This window comes from Boleophthalmus pectinirostris, unplaced genomic scaffold (assembly GCF_026225935.1).
Source record: "Boleophthalmus pectinirostris isolate CB_2022bp ecotype Guang Dong unplaced genomic scaffold, ASM2622593v1 HiC_scaffold_6, whole genome shotgun sequence".
Lineage (NCBI taxonomy): Eukaryota > Metazoa > Chordata > Actinopteri > Gobiiformes > Gobiidae > Boleophthalmus > Boleophthalmus pectinirostris.
Window position 1 is genome coordinate 9,581,701 of NW_026571447.1, and position 21,538 is coordinate 9,603,238.

Genomic DNA, 21,538 nt, shown 5'->3' on the forward strand with positions numbered 1-21,538 from the left:
TGTTCCTCAAGGTGGAAACTAGAAGAAGTAGTGCAGTTCAGTTTTGTATGGCATTGTTTGGAATGCACTTTGAGAGAGGCTGCACTTGTTGGAACTATGGATTGTATGACAGCTACCGTTGAATTTGTATAGTGATAAATTTATGATTGAAAAATGTATAGTTTGATTTCTGCTTCTGTTTAAAAGAGCGGGTATCACTTCTTATATACTACAACTTTTAAACTTCTACTCAGAGGTGATCAGTAACTACTAGGGGTGGGACGAGGCACAATTTCCACAAGACGAGACACGCCACAAGATTGGGTCCATGACAACGAGACAAAAACTAGATTTGTACACAATTTGTAATAAATAGGCTTTGGTTTCACTGTTTTTATTTATTTTTTGTAAACAGCTCTTAACTCTTTTTTTTGCCCCCCAAAAAGAGATAATTTTTCTCTTGTGTGCACAATCTTGTGGCAATTTTGTCTCACGAGATCTTGTGGTACGAGATCTTGTCCCATCCCTAGAAACTACGTACATTTACTTTTACTTGTGTTATATTTTAACTTTATTCTTTTTACTTTGACTCCACTACATATGAAAGACAAATATACTCATTTTAACTTTTATTTATTTATTTTTACTACTACTAACTTTTCTGGTGAAAGGTTTGCCACAGGTTCTTACTGCTTTGCCAGGAATGTTCCACAGTATGGCATAAACTGATAAAGCTTGCATGTTTTCAGCTACAGATGCTTTGTATCGCTACCAAAAGACCCTGACAAACATGCATTCTAAATGTGGGTGTGGTTGCCTTTCCACAGATCTGACTGGTAACATACTTGTCTTCGTGTATATGGGTCAGTCCACCTCAGTTCACCCAATGAGTTAAACCCTACTTTGTCAAATTTTGATGAAACTTGGTATATAGGTAAATCATAGAAAATTATATTATATTTATTATATTATATTGTATATATATTTGGCTTGGAATGGATATTTGGCACATCTTAAGATGGGGGTAAGTCAACTTCTAGGTAAATTTGTGTGGAAATAAAAAAAGAAAACCCCTCCAAGGTCAAGATATAGGTCAAAAGGTTATTCATCTCAAAATTACTCAAATGCAAAAGTAAATTGTTTTTGATATTCGGACAGTAGTTGCTGAGTAAACGCAATTGGAAATTCGGCCACCACGCAAAAAAGTAAAAAAATTAAATTGCGATATCTCGGAAACTGTTACTCCGATCAAATAAAATTTTGAGATTTTGGCTTTCTTGGCTGTGACTTACCCATACACCAATTTTCTTTGCAATTGGAGAATGTGAGGGTTCAAATTGCAATTTGAACATCTTTAAGGAGACAAACAGGTGTCAGATCTTCCACCAGAAAAGTTAAATAATGTATTAAGAGACCAAACTTCATTCAGTTTTTTTGTCTTTCGATGAGAGGTAACTTGGCTACACACACCATATCCACACACGAACTAAACCTGGAACTAAACCAGGACTAGACCAGGACTAGACCAGGACTAGACCAGGAGTAGACCAGGAGTAGACCAGGAGTAGACCAGGAGTAGACCAGGAGTAGACCAGGACCGAACTATCTCTGAATGCTGCCTGACTTTTAATTGTTGTGAAAGAATGCCTCCACTCATATTTGAATAACCACTTTAATGTCCATGCTATGTGCTCTTGTTCTCCCAGAATGCCCAGCGGTTAGGGGGGTCCCAGATGGCACAGTCGCTCACAACTCCGGTGGTCTCCGTGGCAACGCCCAGTCTCTTAGGTCCCTTCTCTGGGCTACAGCCCTACAACACCGGTAAGTTCAGACAGGGATGACTTGTTTAAATAGTTTGGAGCTGGGTACAGTCTTGGTAGTACTTCTTGTGGTAAAACTCATAATAATAATTTACACTACAATTCAAAAGTTTTGACTCACCCTCTCATTCAATGTTTTTATTATATTTTTACTACTTTCTACATTTGATATACACACAGATGACATGGAATATATAAAGTAAAATGTATAGAATTATGTAGCACCAAAAAAAAAAAGATTCATTCTACTAAATTAAAATTTATAAACAAATCCTCAAATTATCCACTATGCTATGTTGAAAATGTAAATTTTATTAAATAATTCCATATATGTTGCTTTGTATATTTTATGTCTTCTGTCTGAATCTAAAATGAAGAAAGTGATAAGAAAAAAGAAACAAAACACTGAATAAGACGGTGTGTCCAAACTTTTGGGCAGCCAAAAGTTGTGAGAGACTCAGGATGTAGCAGTAACCAAAATATTGTAACATCGTATCATCAAAAGTATCACAATAATATCGTGGGCCATCCTAATATATTAAATTACAGTTTTGTTAAGTTACAGTGCAGCAGTATAGCTACCAGAACTTCATAGACCATGATCCTTTGCTGCATTTCATTGCCAATACATGCATCCTGACTTTCGGACTTCCAGTCATCGCTCAATACATACTGGGAAGGGTCCTCCGAAAAGTGAGCAAAAAAATCAAACCACCATGTTTGATTTCCCAGTGAGATGCGTCTATTGTCAAAGCCGATCTTTTCAAGTCTTTTGAACCATATCACTTTTGTTTCTGGTTCTGATATTGTCATATTTTAGTTACGGGATTCGGACATTGTAATCATGTGGTTGCTGGATGTCCTAACAGCGGAAAACATCGAAACGAAATGGACTTTGGAAGTTTACGAATTCCATAACTGTAAAAGGGAATCAGATCTGTGTGGTGCTCCACATACAAAATATTCACTGCAAACTCAGGATGATTTCTTAGGCAGTCAAAGGTTTCCTTTTTCGCCCTCCTGTGTATCAGTACTGCCCATCGCCTTCGCCTTTCACTATTTTTCAATTCCGTTGGGAAGGGAAACAGTTTGAACGGAGGTTTGCAGTCACACAGATCTAATTCCCGTGCATTTATAGAGTTCGCAAACTTCCAAAGCCCGTTTCTCGAGCAGTTTTCCGCTGTTAGGACATCCAACAACCACACAATTAGGATGTCTGAATCCCATAACTAAAATATGACAATATCAGAATCAGAAACAAAAGCGATATGGTTCTTTTTCGTAGGACCCTTCCCAGTTTGCATTGCCTGATGACCGGAAGTCCAGAATTCGGGATGCGTGTATTACATGAAGAAATAACTGTTATATGCACTTTTAAATCTTCATTCTTTGGGTTATGACAGAGTCTTGTCAAAGCTTTTTAAAAGGAAAAATATTCACAGTTTTGTTAGACTCCACAAAATATCGCAATAAATATCGTACCTTGAGATGTATAGTATATTGTGGAAATATCGTACAGCGAGATTTGGGTTTCTTTTACATCCGTATGTTTAACTGCACAAATCATCACCTCACATGTGATAGTTTCATCTGAGTCATTTCTTTATGGTCAGATTCTTGCGTATCAGAGCTTCAAACAGAGTAGTGCTACAGTTAGCAGTCATACCTTTGAGATTGCGCAGCTGTCTTGACTAAACTGCCTTTTTGCCGAGTTGTAGACTATGTATCTTAAATGAAGCCAGTCACATTATGAAAGCTGCAGAAACCCTGTCCATACTGTGGGTAGAGATTTTGCGAGTGCCATGTAAAAGTGCGGGCCCCACACTGCGCCGCACAAAGCTCCATGAATATTCACTTTGTTCATTGTGTGAGAGCTTCTGGAACCATTCCACTTCAAAGGTCCCCATTAATATGGATTAGAGCTGATTAATATTGATGCCGCAGAAAGTTGGATGATGTAAAACAACACCCATCCCCCCGCCTCAGCTGTCTGAAGAAGGACCAGCGCTGGAGAGACGGAGGGGAAATGCTGGAAATTGATTTTTTCGAATGTTTAAATATCATTGAATTTTGAATTTGCCGGCCTCATAGCATTACTGCCTGAATCATTTTTCTGCTAAATTGAGTTTTCAGTCTCATTCTACTCTCCAGACCCTGCTGCGCCTGAAGATGTCATTGGCTCTGCCCTTGAACTTATACTTTCAGTTAAAACTTATAAGAGGATACAAAAAAAAAAAAACATCAACAATATTTTAGTTACCATTGACTAGTTTCATGGCCACCGTGTTTACACTTTTTTATATTAAAGTGTTTTCTTCTAATAAGACAAATACTGTAAAAAGTTGAATTGCTTATTTACCATCCGCTTTATTTACCATAAGGCAGATACAGGCTGAAACAATATTTGTCCTATGAGAAGAAAACACAAAGTTTGTTATAAAAAGTTATGGTTTAAGTGCAATAAAAAAATATATATTTTTTTTAATGTTTTGGCTGAAAGTTACATATTATGGTATTACAGTTGTGTGTCCCTTGGGCATGTCCTAATGGTTATCTTCGTTATATTGTTGTTATATCTCATTTTATCATATTTTAATAGATTTTTTTCTTTGAACTTTCCAAGGTTCACTTTTTGTTTGTGTCTTTAGGTTATATTTTTGAACACTTTTGTATTTAGACCTGCTTTTTTGCTTTTTATGCTTTTACGCCATTTAAAAATCTACAAAGATCTCTTCAATGCTTTGGCTGATGTAGTTGGAACTACATGTGAGCTGATATGTTCTATTAAACAAGTCTCTCTCACACAAAATTACACTCACATGCTAGTTAGCATTAGCCAACAGTTTTTCAGTGAGTCACTCTCACATTTTTGTTGAAAATCAAACACCTAAACAGGTACATGAACACTCATATCGATCAATCAATCAATGATGTTTTTTTTTCAGGGGATCTTAAAAGTGCACTGTGTAACTTTTTGGTTGGGGATCTGTCACTTGTTTCTATGGACACATGTCATTGCTTTGCCTGGAATATGCCACAATATGACATTATGATTTACCTTACATTAATTCAGTACCCAAAAAAACTTCTTACAGCATTCTGACTGTGAGCAGGGTCACCTCTCCACAGATCTGACCTGTAACTTGGTTTGGTTTGGTCTCCATAAGGGTAGAAAGGTTTAATGCCATACTGTGAAACATTCCAGACAAAGCAATAACATCTCCATGAAGAAAAGCATTTGACCGACCCTCCATAGAAAAGTTACACCATGTACCTTTAAAATGTATTTGTGTCTCCATGGTAACTGGTGAACAATCTGCCAGCACCACCAGCGTGACGTCATAACAAAGTATCAATATGCACTATCTGCAGTTGGTACTTGAACTTGACCTGGCGTGCCCCTTGTGCCCACAGAGTACCAGCTGATGAGCGCGGACCTCACGGCGCTGCAGACCTTCACACCTCCGGGGCTGGTGCCTGGCAACATGGCTGCCTGGCAACAGCAGCAGCAGCAGACGTCCATGGGCCAGACTCAACAGCAGCAGCAGATCAACCTGGGCCCCCTCAGCAACCTCGTGTAAGACCCTCCACTCCGCTTGTGTTTACAGATGTCATAACTCCGTGACCTGGTTCCGCGCCTGATTTCAAAGCAGGAGTCAGGAATATGTTTTAGTTTAAACTTTTAGCCCTGTCCACTTAGTTCTTTCTGACGTTTTGATATTGCAACATGACAGAGAATCAAGTGTCTGGGATAGTTTGAGCAGTTGTTTCCTTATAATTCTCTAATATTTGTCTTTTATTCGTTTATCGTTACTTTGAAAATGCAAGACGACCTAGAATGAAGTGTCTGGACGTGTCAGACATAAGGGTGTGCGAAAATATTGAAATATCAGTGTATCATAACGTTTAATTTGATGATACAGTATCGATATTGTGGGCTGCTATATTGACATATCTCCAGGAATAATTTTTGGTATATTTTGCTAAATTATATTGTGTAAGAGCTACAATTGTGTTGACATTTTCACTGTTTTGATGAGTAAAATTGGTGTGTTTCATATTAACTCTGCACAAATTTAGTGGACTTACTAGAATTTTAGAATCACTGACTTTAGTTTCACTGAACTGTATCGAATCGCATTGAATCGAAAGTGCACTGTATTGAAAAATGTATCGTATCGAGGTATGTATCGTATTGCCAACTTCTTAATGATACCCAGCCCTAGTCAGGCAGTTGGTTTCCCATGATTCTTAGTACCAATGTACCTCATTGTACAAAAAAGGAGCCCCCATCAAGCTCTTCTGTGTTAGTTATTACCAGAAAAAAAAACAGGTAAATTTAAGTAGAGTTTTTAGCAGTTTTTACCAAACAGTGACTGATGTAAAGAGTATTTATTTTGACGGGAATAAATTAAAATCAGATAGAGGCTCTTTAACGCCCGCGAGTCACTCATATAGATTCATCTTTTGTGAATCATTTGTGATATTTTGTTGAAAGTGCAATGTAATCAATAAGAAAATCTGGCTTTTGCCCCCCGTCTGGGACTAAGACGTCATCACATTTCAGAAAACCTGAAAACTACCAATAGTGCACTGCAAATTTCTCTGATCTGGCCAAGACTGTAAAACTTATATCAGGTTATTCATCTTGTTTTCAGATTTATGACGTACTTACTCGTTCTGAGACTGCTTCATTCTAGTCTAGAGGTAGTTTATTTGAAGATAAATTGTCAAGTAAACGTATCTTGTTGCATAGACAGATAATTTCACTATTTTTAAAACATTTTCTGATAGATTTAAGTGTTTATATCTTTAATTTTGCCCAAGCTTTTTTGCAGTGTCTTTTGTACAATGCTTTTTCAAAACAGCCAATTTGCTTTGGATTTCCTTGCAGTAATTTTCAGACAAAAAATTACCGGAATTTAGTATAATTATCATGTACGTCTAAGAATGAGCGGAAAAATAGAAGCTCTCAAACATAATTAGCTACAAGTAAAAGATGTTTTAATAGCGACGACTATTACAATAATGTGGTGCGTTTTTAAAGAGGAAGTATTTAAGACGCTCAGAAGTCAATCCATTATCTCCAAGAAAGAAACGTCAGCGTCACATAGCACATAACAGAAAAACTGTATTTCTATCAACTCCAGCGCTGACCTCTGACCTCCGCCGTGTACCCGATTATGGCGAACGGAGGCTCGTTAGCCCGTTAGCTGATTCCCGAGCACCAGGCATGAAAAGAGAGCCACAGCATCACCCCAGCAGTGTGCGGTTGGTTGATTCATCTTCCTGGTGACCTACATACCCCCCCACCTCCCGCTCCCCCTCCCGTGCTCAGTCCCCCCGCCCCCCCCGTTCCCACCGGAGTCCCACTCTGATTTAGCTCCCGGTATCAAGGCGAGGCTGCGAGCGGTTTTATGGTTCGCTATAAAGACACGCGGGATTTGAAAAAGTAGAAAAGAACGGCTTAATTTTTTACGCCATTTTTGTTTGGTCAGCGTGTAAGCTCGACAGTATTTCTTAAGTCATATTTTCAGCTTTTGTGGGGCAGTTTAGTGTGTTCTATGTCCAGTAAACAAAAAGAATGTGACTCTTTTTTCACTTGTGTAAGAGATTTGACCATTTATCCATCTATCCATTATTTTGATAGCCTATTTGGTTTGATTTCTTGGTGTTTTCAGTTCCAACACCAACGGAAATTGACAGTCGCCAGCTCAAACATCGCCAATTTTTTTCGCCCCAGAACCAGGTGTCCTACTTTTTGATGACCCCAGTCACCTTAAATATATCCTGGACATCACCATTCTAACATAGACTACATGAAAACAGAAATTTTACGCATTAGTTGCACAGAGTCAGCTTTGTGTTTGGTTTTTGAAGGACCCCAGGATGACAAGCAACCAATTTGTGGAAGCTAGAGGAGTGCAAAAATATTCAAATATTGACATATCTTATCATTTAATTTGATGATACAGTATCGATATCTTGGACTGCTGAATCAATATATTGCCAAGAGTATTTTTAGGTATATTTTGCTAAATTATGTTGGTAAGAGCTACAATTGTGTTGACATTTTCACAGTTTTGATGAGTAAAATTTATGTTTTTCATATTAGCTCTGCACAAACTCAGTGGACGTAGTAGACTTTTAGTATCACAGCCATGATTTAGCCTTTGTTTTTCACAGAACCGTATCAAATCGATTTGAAATATATCATATCGAATTGTATTGAATCGAAACTGCATTGTATCGAAAAATGCATCGTATCGTGGCCTATATATCGAGCCACAATGCTAAAAACTGCATCTAGTCAAGTTAAGATAAACTGAATTAAGAAAGTTTTATCATAATTTGACTCAATTTCACTTGACAATTAAATGATCTATTAGTGAAGCAAGACTTTTTGTGCTTAAAACATGAAAATATATCTTGCTACACTTAAAATAAGAAAAACGACAACTTTTTGCACTTAAAATAAGAAACAAAATCAAATGTTGCTCAAATTAAGTAAAACACACTTATTCCATTGGTAGATCATTTCACCTGTCAAGTTGATTCTACTCAAATAAAGTAAAATATTCTTAATTTAAGTGATTTTAACTTACCTAGATATATTTTTTTTCCAGTGTATGTATCATATCGACAACTTCTTAGTGATACCCAACACTAATGGAAGCTAATGGAGAATAAAATATATGATCATAGTGCTTCTATAGGGTATGTTCCAGCCTGCTGTTATGGAGAAAACAATTGAAAGAAGTAGGAGTAGACCTTATAGACCCTGGAGGTGTCTGTAAACAGTGTTCCATACGTTAGCTTCAATACATTTTTAATGGGAGAGTTAGTGTTAGCTTCCAAACATCACAAACTATGAAAAGCAAAGTCTGTTTTTTTTTGGCGACTGACAACCTCATGGACATAATGAGCATCGATGCACTTCCGGCTCCATTGACTCTGGTTCCATTTCACTTTCTATTAAAAAACTGTCAGCCCTCTCTTCATACTGCTGCAGTCAGGGTTGGCATTTTAATTTAAAATTGTCTGTATTAACCAAACACAAGGTTGGAGTGACAATTATAAAATCTGAAGTTGAACCCAAGATGGCGCTGTATTGTTTTCTGTCTGTGCTCATTAGCACATGGACCCAAAAATGATTTTCTCTTCTGCATTTACTTCCTCAATACGGACTGGCGCCTCCCACCCGTGTAAAATCACTGTTGTGACTTTGACTGCGATTGTCCTTGTCTATTCTATGTTTGTGTACAGCACTTTGGCCAGCTATAAAGTTTTTAAAGTGCTGTATAAATAAAGTTGGTATGGTAACGTCTGTAATGTGCATAGTGTGGTGTCTTTGGAGCTGCTCAGAGTGGGGCTAGGCTAAGTCTTACAAAACTAACTTTTAGGAGCTTTGAGGATTTAAACATTTTAAAAAGTTTATGTTCAAAATGTGCAAAATTCGATCTTTGTGAAAGTTGTCGATACCCTGTCAACCAAACATGGTCTGTTTGAATTTCCAAAAAAGGCTTTTCGCTCTATGGGAGAATTCTTTCTGGGCCCAAGTTCCTGGCAGCTGCAGTACCTGGAGCGGCCACTAGTCTGTCTCAAGCCAGGACAGAGGGGGAATGCCTTATCCAGTTTTTATTATAGATCTATGGTATTAACCCGCTCTACCTGATCCTGGTATTTTTATTTTGCTCTGTTGTCTATAAACCAAAATATGAACACACATTAAATAACAGACAAACATAACTGCGAGCCTCAACCAGCTTCATTTGACTGGAGCTGAACGCTGTGGGTGACGTCACACTCCCTTAGTCCACTTCTTTACACAGTCTATAGCAGCCCCAGCGAATCATTAGAAAACATTACCACTTGTAGAACTGTTTATAGTCAATATAGTTTATTTGTGATTAGCTGCAAAATTAGAACACCAACTAACGACCACATAGACCTCAATATACACTTTTTGATTCTAACTTTATGCTGGACAGTATTGCTCCAAAAATATATTGAGCCACAACAGTTTGACAATGAAATATTACTTGTATTTCATCAAGTGCCACAAGCCTGAATACATTAGTGAACTTTAGAAACTGGAGCTGGAAGTTGGATATTGACTGTTATTATCCGTCGCCATGTTTTTATTTTGCTGTCTTATTAAAATGAATGGGATAGAATGTTAATATCGGAACCAATTCTGAACACGTCAGTCCTGGAAGAGTATATTCACAGCAAAATAAGTCTGTTGAGTCCACTGTCTCCTCAGCACTTTTCCGTAGGTTAAAATTGTACTTCGCAACTTCTCTGGTGGAGGGTCTGTCACCTGCTTGTCTCCATGGAGATGTTATTGCTTTACTTAATATTCCATGTTGTGATATTAAACACACCTATCAAGCATTTATTCATTTTGGGTGTTTCTGTTGCTCAAAAATACAAATTCGCTCTCTGAATAGGGTTGCATCTCTGCAGATCCGACCTGTAATGTAGCCTATAGTTGTGGATCATGGAACATTCTAGACAAAGAAATAACATCTCCATGAAGACAAGCAGGTGACAGACCCTCCACCATAAAAGTTGCGCAATGCACCTTTAAATCACAATCTAAGAACTTTATACTTTAATACCAAATACTCCATATATCTTCTAAACAATTCCAAAGACTATTACACACTTAACAGCCCGTCTGTTTTGATGACTCACTTTTTGATTTTACATTGAAAAAACCTCTCTCTGTGTAACTGCTGCTGTGAGCCTCGTCATTTTGGTTTTAAAATTTTTGTATTAACCCGCTCTACATGATCCCGGTGTTTTTTATTTCACTATTTTATCTGATAAAATAATTCCCATTTCTAAAATAGAAGGGGCTCCAAATTCGCGCCTATAACTGCTGGCCTTGTTCCATACGTTAAATCACAATTTAGGTATGATATATTTTAACTTCTTGGGTTCTTTTTAAAGACAGTACAGTGAAGTGTATTTACCTTGTTGCAGCTAGCAGCCAAAACATGTCAACAAGGTAAATACACTTTACTGTATTGTCTTTAAAAAGAACCCAAGAAGTTGAAGTACTTAAGAAGACAAAATGAACATCTTTGGCTGAATAAGTATGTTATAGTTTAATACCAACTACTCCAAAAAGCATGCTATGTCTTCTAAACAATTCCAAAGACTATTGTATATATAAATGGGCATAGTGGGCCAAACAGGAAGTGAGCATGGGGACGCTTTGGGCAGTTTCAGTTGACTGTACATTGAAAAATTGTCACCCCTCGCTTTGTAACTACTGCAGTGAGTCTTGTCATTTTGGTCTTAAAATGTTCGTATGTTGGTAGTCGAATGAGGTTCATTTAGTCTTCCGATATTTTATGTTATTAGGTTGTTTTTTCAGACTTAAGAGTTTGTTTTCATACCTGACAGTTTCGACTGTTCACTAGCGCTCTACCTCAGAGTGGTAACATGATGTTGCTGTGACGTGTCCGTTCAGCTGATTTATACAGGTTTTGGTGCCGTCTTCCTACCAGTGGATGCAGGATGACAGCGCCATCTGCAGTCCGACTTCCTCAGGACAGTATCCCAGGTGCAAAGGTGAAAGAGAGAGCCACATTATGGACTGAGACGGAGCAAACATCATTGGGACAGAGGACAACAAACACCGTCGCTTGATTAAAGAGGCTATCGAAGGAGGAGCTTTTTTCCTCTCACACACCTGGGATGCTGTCCTGAGGAAGTCGGACTGCAGATGGCACCGTCATCCTGCCTCTACTGGTAGGAAGACGGCGCCGAAACCTGTATAAATCAGTAGACCAGATACATCACAGCCACATCACGTGACCACGCTAAGGAAGACCGTTAGTGAGCAGTCGAAACTGTCAGGTATGAAAACAAACTCTTGGTCTGAAAAAAGAACCTAATAATTTTGCTATTTAGTCCTTTTGTCGAGCTCCAGATTCGCTGCTAGTTTCGTTCCGTAGGTTAAATCACAATCTAAGCATGTTATAGTTTAATACCAAATCCTCCAAAAAGCATAATACGTCTTCTAAACAATTCTTAAGACTATTACGCACTTAACAGCCCATCTGTTTAGCTATTCTCTGTCACGTTGCTACTTTGTCTTAGCTTTCACCGTCTCCCTCCCCGCTGTTCAAAGAGACGCACTTTCTTCTTACCCCAATCCGAGCACCTAACGCACGATCTGAGGCGCCTTGGAAGTGTCATAAACAAAGACGTGACAGCAGCGACGCAGTGCCTGATCCGCGTCGCCTGATTCGCGTCGCTATGAAAGACAGTCTCCGGGAGGCCCTTTTCAACCCCCAGACTCTCAACCAGAGCACAGCTGCACGCGCCTGCCATGTTCCACGCATTAACATTTAACTTTGGAGCTATTTAACTGTCACTCGGGTTGACGGGGAGAGTGAGGCACCGGTCCCAGTGCTCTGTGTATGGCTCTGCTGCTTCCCAATGCAAGACCAGAAGGAATCGCTCAAATAGGGAGCTGTTGTCAGAGAAAATTAGCGGAAAGTTGTTTTGGACTGCTGTGTGGATCAAAAGGAGTCTGATAGGAGATAAAAGTGAGTGGTTGGTTGTGGTCTGATCATATTTTTGTATTTGTCAAAGCTGTGCACATATACATTTATATAATTATGCCTTATTTGAGAGCAGTCCCTTGCTATTTTTGCTACTTAGTTTGAATTCATTATTACCATTTATACTTTTGCTCGTTGTTATTATAATATATTGTGATGTGTGAGCTACTGTGTCCAAATAATTTCCCTTGTGGATCAATAAAGTTTGTCTAAATTTAAGCCTAATGGATTAGGATAAGAAGAACTACTGGAATATTAATGTGGTTCAGTGATTAGAGCACTTGCCCACCAACTCACAGTCTATCATTGTGTCCTTTGGCAAGATACTTTAGACACTTTGCCAAGCGTAAAGGCATGAGTGAGTTACTTAAAGGTGCGCTGTGTAACATTTCTGGTGGAGGGTCCAGCACCTGCTTGTCTCCATGGAGATATTACTGTTTTGCCTTGATTATTCCACAGTATGGAAATAAACTTTGTAATCACAATGGAGACAGGTTAATAGTCAGATCTATGGAGAAGCAAGTCTGCACATGGTTAGAATTCATGTTTTTAAGGTATGTTTGAAATAGAAATTGAACAAATACGAGGAAATTATGTTTTTATAGCCTGATTCATCAGCCGGTTTCACTCTGTGGAAACCGTCTGACCTTACAGTATTACGATTCGTTCGCTTGACGGTAGACGGGTACTTTTTTATTTAACCAAACGCTGCTCATGATGTATGTAATGCGCCGGAAAGCTCAGTAGTGTCCAAGTAATTGCCGGCACAACAGCAAACAAAGCAGAGAGTGAACATCTCTGTCAATGATCATAGTCGTTTCTGCGAAATGAACTTGCGGATTAAAGTTGCAATAAAAAATGCGAAGTTTGTGTTTGACAAAGGAAGTCCAAAGGAGGATAGCGTATGCAGTCAGCAATCGCAAGTCAGGCTGGTTGGCTGATTGGCTGGTGCGTGGTCTACAACTTCCGGGGTTCAAGTGTATTTCGATTCCCGATCTAGTTGGAGAGAAACTAAACTGAGCAGAGGCACTAGGTGGCGCCAGCCTGGCTAATGTTTTTATGCCTTACTGTGGAACATTCCAAGCAGAGAAATATGATCCATGGACACAAGGAAGTAGCGGACTCTCCACTCTTAGAAGTTACACCGTGCACCTTTAACTCATTTTCTTAACTTTATTTTTGTGATGTAAAAATAAATATTTACATTTTCTCATATATTCTTTACTGTAAATCAACCCATAACATCCATATGCTCTGGACTATGCTCTATTCCCTAGACAATCCTGCTTCTTGGCAACTACGCCTAAGCATGTTCAAAACCCAAACAGCATCTGACAGCCAGCTCTTCTATTTAACAACTCTTCTGCATCCGTAACTTCTCTAAAATTAGTTAGAAATCACTCGAATCAATACTGTCTACGCTAATATCAGTGTGAGTCCAGATTGTGCGGTATCCTTCGGCACAGATGAGGGGAGCTGTCTGGTGAAGTGACCGGCCCTGGTTTTACATAAGCGTCCAACTGCCGAGGGCCATATGCACTTGTGTGTCCACCAGGGGCAGCACTGAGCCTCTCACTCATCTGCTCACAAAGCTGTCAGACTGAACGCTCGGCTCAAGTTGCTAGGACACGAGATGAGATGAAGCTGTTCTAATATGTTTGTACTGATGAGAGTCCAATACACGCACATAATGTATATAGCAGTGGTTAACTCCCCCTTCAGAACGCTGTCACAATAGACTGTATATAAATGGACATAGATAACCCGCAAGCTGCTGCATTCCAAATAGGAAGTGAGCATCGGAGAGCTTCTGTCTCCATTGACTCGGCTACAGTTGATTTTACATTGAAAATTTGTCACCCCTCTCTCAGTAACTGTTGCAGTGAGCCTCGTTGTTTTGGTCTTAAAATGTTCGTATTAACCCTCTCTACACAATTCTGGGGCTTTTCCCAAGGGAAGCGTCCAGGAGGCATCTGGAGCAGATGCCCGAGCCACCTCACCTGGCTCCCCTCGACGTGGGGGAGCAGTGGCTTTACTCTGAGCTCCTCCCGTGTGACTGAGCTCCTCACCTTATCTTTAAGGGAGCGCCCAGCCACCTTGCGGAGGAAACTCATTTCGACCGCTTGTGTGTATGCATGTATCTTGTCCTTTCAGTTTCATTACCCAAAGTTCATGACCATATTTCGCTATTTTCTCTGTTAATAAATTCCTGTTCCTAATACAGAACTCGACTGCAGCCTCAGTGAACTTCATTTGACTGGAGCTGAGCGCTATGTGATTAATAATAATAATTGTAATAATAAAATAGTTTATTCTGATATTTCATAAATGATAAATTGCATTATGTTCCAACAATAATCAACAGATACATAAAGGCAATTATTTTACTTCACTAATCACAAATATAATCTCCCCCCCCAAAAAAATAAAATAAAAAATCTATTATTCTGAAAAGGAGTGAGGAGAAGCAACACTTATCTGCCCCCACCCTCTTTTACAAAACCATTAAAGAAATAATGTGCTTCTGCCAGTAAGTCACATTACTCCAGATACAAAATAAATAGCTGCATTTCAAAATGTTTTGGTGTACATTCAAATGACAAATTCAATTAAATTCCTTCTTCTGCATACTTAGCTATAATCATTTCTTTATATCTTCATTTAAACATCTTCATATTTGGGCATTTTTATTTATTTTATTTTATTTATTTATTTATTTTTTTGAGCTCATCACTCATAGATTTCCAGATTTTAACCCCACTAAACTGAAATACAAAAACTTTTCATTGTTGTACAGACTTTGGCCATTTTAAAGAGATGCATTCCTCTTAAATTATAGTAAGTACTTTCTCTTTCAGTAAAGTGTTTCTGAACATTTTTTGCTCCTTTTTGCCTTGTACATTATTTTAGCTGCAATCAATCAATCAATCTAAAATCACAACACAATTAGCATGCATCCCGCTAATGAAACTAGTGCACATCATATCAGGTTGTGTTGAAGTGTGAACTTTAGAACTTTTACATGTTGCAAACAGCTAAACTTTTGACAGCAAAGCCCACCGCTCCCTGTCAATCAAACTGAGACAGACCACTCAGCTGCTGCCTTTGTCTGAGCCTATTCATTACCATAGCAAACCAAAGCTCAGTGTTGCCTGGAATGACGTACACTGTTGAAATTTCAGAGTTTAAACAAGACCTATTGTGCTTGTCTTTTCAATATCGTTCTAATTTATGACACCGGTGGATCATTATGTCATAACTTGGACATTTTACTGATTAAGAAAGTGCTGAACAGTGGGCGTGTTCTGGTCGCAGTCAATGTTTATCAGAAAAATCACAATTCGATATTTTTCTTAAATGGTTCAACTCGACAGAATGATTTTTAAAATGAAACCCACACCTGCTAAAATCTTAAAATGTTCAGTAGAAAGAATGTTGAAAAGTCTGTGCAAAATATTTATATGGCCTTATTGTGCTTTTATGAGATTTTTTTTTTTTTTTTTTAAGAAAAGACACAGACAGATCTCAACTAGTCTGCAAACAAAATGTATTTTTCTAGTCACCTGCACCATCTCGTCTCATTTCCTGTCTCTTAATTCCACACACAGCTGTTTACCCATCAGTCTCCTCTGGCCAATCTAAATGTTAATGTCCACTGCACTGCCCTCTCCATCTCTATCTATCGCTCTCTCTCCATCTATCTATCTATCGCTCCGTCTCTCTGTCTCTCTCTCCCCCTCTGTCTCTCCTTCTGTCTCTGTCTCTCTTTCTCCCTCCCTCTGTCTCTCTCTCACCCCCTCTGTCTCTCTCCCTCTGTTTCTTTCTCTCTCTCTCATGCGCGCTCTGTCTATCTATCTATCTATCCATCTCTACCTTCTGTCTTTCTCTCTCCTCTTTTCTCTCTCCCCCTCATCCTCTCTCTCTTTTTCTCCCTCTCTATTGCTCTCTCTCTCCCTCCCTCTCTCCCCCGTCTCTGTCTCTCTCTTTTTCTCTCTGTCTATTTACCTATCTGTCTCTTCCCCTCTCTCTCTTTCTCTTCTCTTCTCTATCTCCGTCTTTCTCCTCTCTCTCTCTGTTGCTCCCTCTCTCTCTCCTCTCTCTTTTCCCCACTTCTCCCTCTTTCTCCCCTCTCTCCCTCTCCCCCCTCTATCTGTCTCTTTCTCCGCTCTCTCCTCTCTCTCTCCCTCATTCTCACCTCTCTCTCTCTTCTGCCTCTCCTTCTCTCTCTCCCCTCTCTCCCTTCCTCTCTCTCTCCTCTCCTCCCCCCGTCTCTCTGTCCTCTGCGTGTCTGAGTTCTACAGCTCTCCTGATGGCAGTAGTCTGCTGCTGACCGAGCACTTAGCTTGTAGCAGTTGTGGTGTCTAGTGAAAGTTTATTAAGTTTCGGTCTCTGCTTTTAAACATTTCACTGAGCCAAAGTTGTCACAGAGATAGACTGTCTACACAGAACATACATTTGATTATACGGTTAAAAAGTTTGTCCCTTACAGTATAGTATATTTTTTCAAGAAGAGGCACCTTTGATTGTTTTGAAAAAGCTACTCACCAAAAACAATGTATTAAAAAAAAAAAATTTATTAGTTTCAGTTTCATTTTTGACGCTCTGAGTCTCCCCTTCCCTTGCTCTCTGCACTTGGTCACTTCCTCTTCAGAGCACCGTTACAACACAATTAACCTGCATTTTGCCAATGAAACTGCTGCACATCGCGTCAGATTTGTGAAGTTGTTATTTGCATTTGTATATTTATGGAGAATTGTCACATGAGAGCATGGGTGACGTAAGCTTGTGGGCTGAGGATTGGACAAAATCTTACAGCTAACCGTAAGGAGGGTTTGAATAGGGACCAGGAGAGATCACTAGATTACTCAAACATACATGGATGACCGCTAAACCCTTTTCATGCATGTTTTTGATGAGGGAACAGTGTTATAACATGGAAGAAAGCTGTCTCCTGCTGTGTTAAAATACATCAAATACACAATACACGACAGGGTAGTGTACTACTCGTTTTTATTCGGCAACTTGTTCTCTCTCATGTGCAGTGTGCGTTCACTTTTTCTAAACTCAGGTGTGCTGACGAAATTCTCTCTACTGAAACAATAATAGGAACCAATATTATTATGCAGAAAAGTAAATGTAATGTAAACAAACATAACTTAATAAATAATATGAATTGTTAATAAAATAGTAAATGCAAAGTAATGAATTCCCCAAAATAATATACAAAATAATAATGACCCAAATTAATGTTAATAAATAAAATAATATCAAATAAATCAAAGTTTACACTAGCTTAACTGTTAAATATGTTGTCCTGGACGTAACACTTAAGATGCTTAAGTTGTAATTCCATTTTTTTTTTTTTTTCCTAATCGTAAATAGTTAATCAGTCTAATCATAAAAAATACAGTTCAGAAAAGTTGTAACCCTTGATCATAACTGAAGACTGTAACTGACCAGGAAAAAGTGCATTGTTTGTCTAAAAATATGAAACCAGGCTACAAAATGCATTTATCTCTTGTTCTCCACACTAAGACTATTACCATGTTATTACTCGACTGTTACTGTCTCCTTCTCAGGTGCAGAAAACCCTGAGGCGACAGAGCACACCTGGATGTAGTGCTTACAGAGTGTTTGTCTGGGCCACGTAGCACACATGCTATCAGGCTGTTTACTAAAGCCTCCCCAGGGAACTCCACTCCACATTTACCCAGCGTTGCAGAACAGTGCAGCTGTCTGCTGCTGGAGACGCTAGGCTACATGCTAACAGGCTAGGCTACACGTTAAAAGGCTAGGCTAGGCTACACGCTAACAGGTCACATCCATAGACTGTATAGGCGAGTTTCAGCTGACGTCATTGTTATTAAAAGCCCGCGTTGCATGCTGGGAAATATTTTGGTCGGAGGCAAGAAACACGGTAGCGTCAAACACAGTGCGTAACCTCGCGTATTTATCCCCGATAATGGTAAATTCCTGCTGCATTATCGGATGCACAAATAGAAGCACGGAAGAAGGAAAATGTCTTTTTCGTATTCTGAGTGAAAAGAACCGCTAATGGCGAATTAAATGGCTTTCAAACATTCGCAGAGCAAACGTAGAAGATCCTAGCAAACCATGGACTCCAACAAGTTCAACAACGCATCGAGACTCTTGGAGGTTTTCATCTTTTCTGCTGTGAATGGCCCAGGAGTTTCCACCAAGTCATTGTGGATATCGCTGAAGTGAATATTTGTCCAGGTAGTTGGAGATTCTGACCAGAAATTTGGTTTGGTCCAGGCTTTGTAGGGGTTGAAAAAGGGTGATTTGGCGTCAATCGATGCTTATGACCAATTTCTGGTCAAATCGTCTTTGGTCCTCTGCCATTAGAGTGGATAAATAACCAGAATTAATACCCTTTACGTGCTTTCTCGCTCCGTCCATCTTGTTGAACTAGTATGCAACGCGCACTTTCGTCAACAATTAAACTCGCCTATAAAGAAGTGGACGAAGTGAGTGTGACGTCACCCACAGCTTTCAGTTCCACTCAAATGAAAGGTTACGGGGTGAATTTGGAGGCAGGCTTCATATAAATGTGCCTGCCCTTCTCACCGGAAAGCAGAAAGGGTGGGCGTACTTGGCAATTAAATGCGCTAGATGTCACTCAAACCTGTTGCTAATGTTAGCGGGTGCAACCTCTCGTTACGAAGGCATTGGATTGATCCATTATTCATGTTCATATTTAGATTTAGTATGCATGTAGAGCAGGGTAATTAGATTAGATAATTAGATTAATAACTCTACTTTTTAAATGTTATAGTCAAATTCTCAAAGTAGCCAAGCTTTGTTTTGTCAAAGCATATGTATTTGTTTTCTTTACTATAGTTTAGGGATGTAACAATAGCCAAAATATCGTGATATCGTATCGTCAAAGTTCTCACAGTAATACCGTGGACCATCACAATATATCGAATTACAAGTCTCTTTGCTTAAATTAAGAGTTATGGTGCAGTAATAGCTACAAAAACACAGAGGGAACTGCATAGACCATGATCCTTTGCTCCATTTCATTGCAGACTACAAGAATAAATAACAGTTCTAAGCACTTTTAAGTCTTAGTTCTTTAGATTAAGTCTTGTCAAGGCATTTTAAGAGGAAAAAGTAGCATATTAACAATTTTGTCAGCCTCCACAAAATATCGCAATAAATATCATCCCATGAGGTTCATATGTATCATGAGATTTGGATATCCCTACTATATTTCTTTTATTTTCACTACTTTCTAAATTGTATATACATGCAGAAGACATCAGATATATGAAGTGAGATGTATGGAATTATGTAGCAAAGAAAAAAAGTGAAATACAAATTTTTATTTTTTCTATTTGATATTCAAATTCTCAAAGTAGCCACACTTTGTTTTGTTCAAAGATATGTATTTGCTTTCTCTTTGTTACATAATCACAAATATCTTGCTTCATATATTAGAGGTATTCTGTATGTATATAAAATTAAGTCAAAAAAATAAAAATAAAAATGAGAGGGTGTTTTCAAACTTTTGACTGGTAACATTATGGATATCCAGCAGCTGTCTGTGCCGGTGCCAGTGAGCCTGTCGTTACTTTAGTCGAACCTACTGGACACAAATGCACGGATAAGTCTCTCCAAGTCTAGAAATTCCTCCCAGATGGACAAGGCCAGATTTGGTTCTATATCAGCCTTGGTTTTAGTTCTGGTTTTGTTTTGGATTCCGTCCCGGTCTTGAGTATAACCTTCGGGCCAAATTGCTGTACAAAGCTCCAGCATCCATAGCCAGGAAATCTAAAACATTACCGCAGTGATTTGTAATAGACTTCCTCTGTATTAAAATCAATGTGAGTGTGGCTATTGATTAGGGCCATTAGTTCCTTGCAAAAGAAATGTGGTTGAAGTTATGATGTCAGTCTTGTAGTTCTTGACAAGTTTTTGGCATTAAATTATGAAACATTTCTCTCACTCATTTGCATTTTTAGAGGTGATTTAAAGTGCACTAAGTAACTTTTCTGGTGCTTGTGTCCATGGAGATTATTGCTTGGGACCAAACTTTTCATCTGCATCGAGAAACGTGGATGAATCTCCGGGCGATGCTACAGGTCAGATCTGTGGAGAGGTGACCCCGCTTTCATTAAGACTGCATAAGTTTAGAGGTATATCTTTGGAAATAAAGCACTCATAATGCCACACTTTGGAAGATTCTAGACAAAGTAGCAACAACTCCATGGTAACAAGCATGTGATGGACCGTCTCGTAGTGCGCTTTTAAATCCATTTATCTGGGTGAAATCTTTCCGGATGTACCGGTTTATACGATCAAACTTGCTCCAAACTTGTACCAAACTCCTACACCAAGAATTTAACATCTGGAGAAGAGCCAGCCTCATCGTTCCTGACAGGTTACCCTTTGCAAAATTAAATTATGGATTCATTTCACACGCGCAGTATAATTATTCCCTAATAGAATGACCATCAGTTGTACTTTACCTCACAAATAGCGCTCCACTCAACTCTAAATACACACTAGTTTTACTTGGGTACACTAGGGTGGAAGATTTGCGATTCATTTAATTATAGGATTTAGTTAAAAGTTCACATATTTAATACATCCTGCAGTTTATAGGCCTATAGGAACTGAGAAACTAATACAAGAATCACATTTCAGAGCATGTTTGTACAGATCTTAACTACAGGGTTAGCAGTTTTTAAGCAGAATAAGACCAGATATTTTGTTGTTTATGGGCAAAATTACAGTACTTTTCAGACTATAAAGCGTATCAATAATGTTGAATTTTCTCGTCTATTTTTGTGTATAAAACGTACTGGATTATAAGGCACATAAAGCGAAAACAGTCAGATGAATCAAACTATATTCAACTCATTCACAATAACTCAGCCCCGGCTAGAGTGTGGATCAGGCTGAATGTTTCTGTCCGAGCTGGGCCTGCATCTGACAGAGCAGTGATTGAATCCGACCCCAGCCTGATAGGCATTAAGATATTTGATCACACTATTTTCATAGGCCTAATGACACACGTAGGATATTGTTCGTGTGACCTCTAATGGACACAGAAATGCAAAATACAAACGCAAAATACAAAAACTTTATTACTCACCTCTTGTAAAGTGGTACATTTAAAGTGCAGCA

The 21,538-nt window shown here is 38.8% G+C and overlaps 1 protein-coding gene across 2 annotated transcripts in view; it reads left to right on the forward strand.

The window, feature by feature from the left end:
- mef2d (myocyte enhancer factor 2d) overlaps nucleotides 1-21,538 on the forward strand; it is a 270,090-nt gene that overhangs the window by 237,249 nt on the left and 11,303 nt on the right. For both annotated transcript variants that reach the window (XM_055163740.1, XM_055163741.1), the window contains 2 exons: nucleotides 1,686-1,800; nucleotides 5,214-5,376. In XM_055163740.1, coding sequence (XP_055019715.1) covers nucleotides 1,686-1,800; nucleotides 5,214-5,376 — 278 coding nt within the window. The remainder of the gene's footprint in view (nucleotides 1-1,685; nucleotides 1,801-5,213; nucleotides 5,377-21,538) is intronic.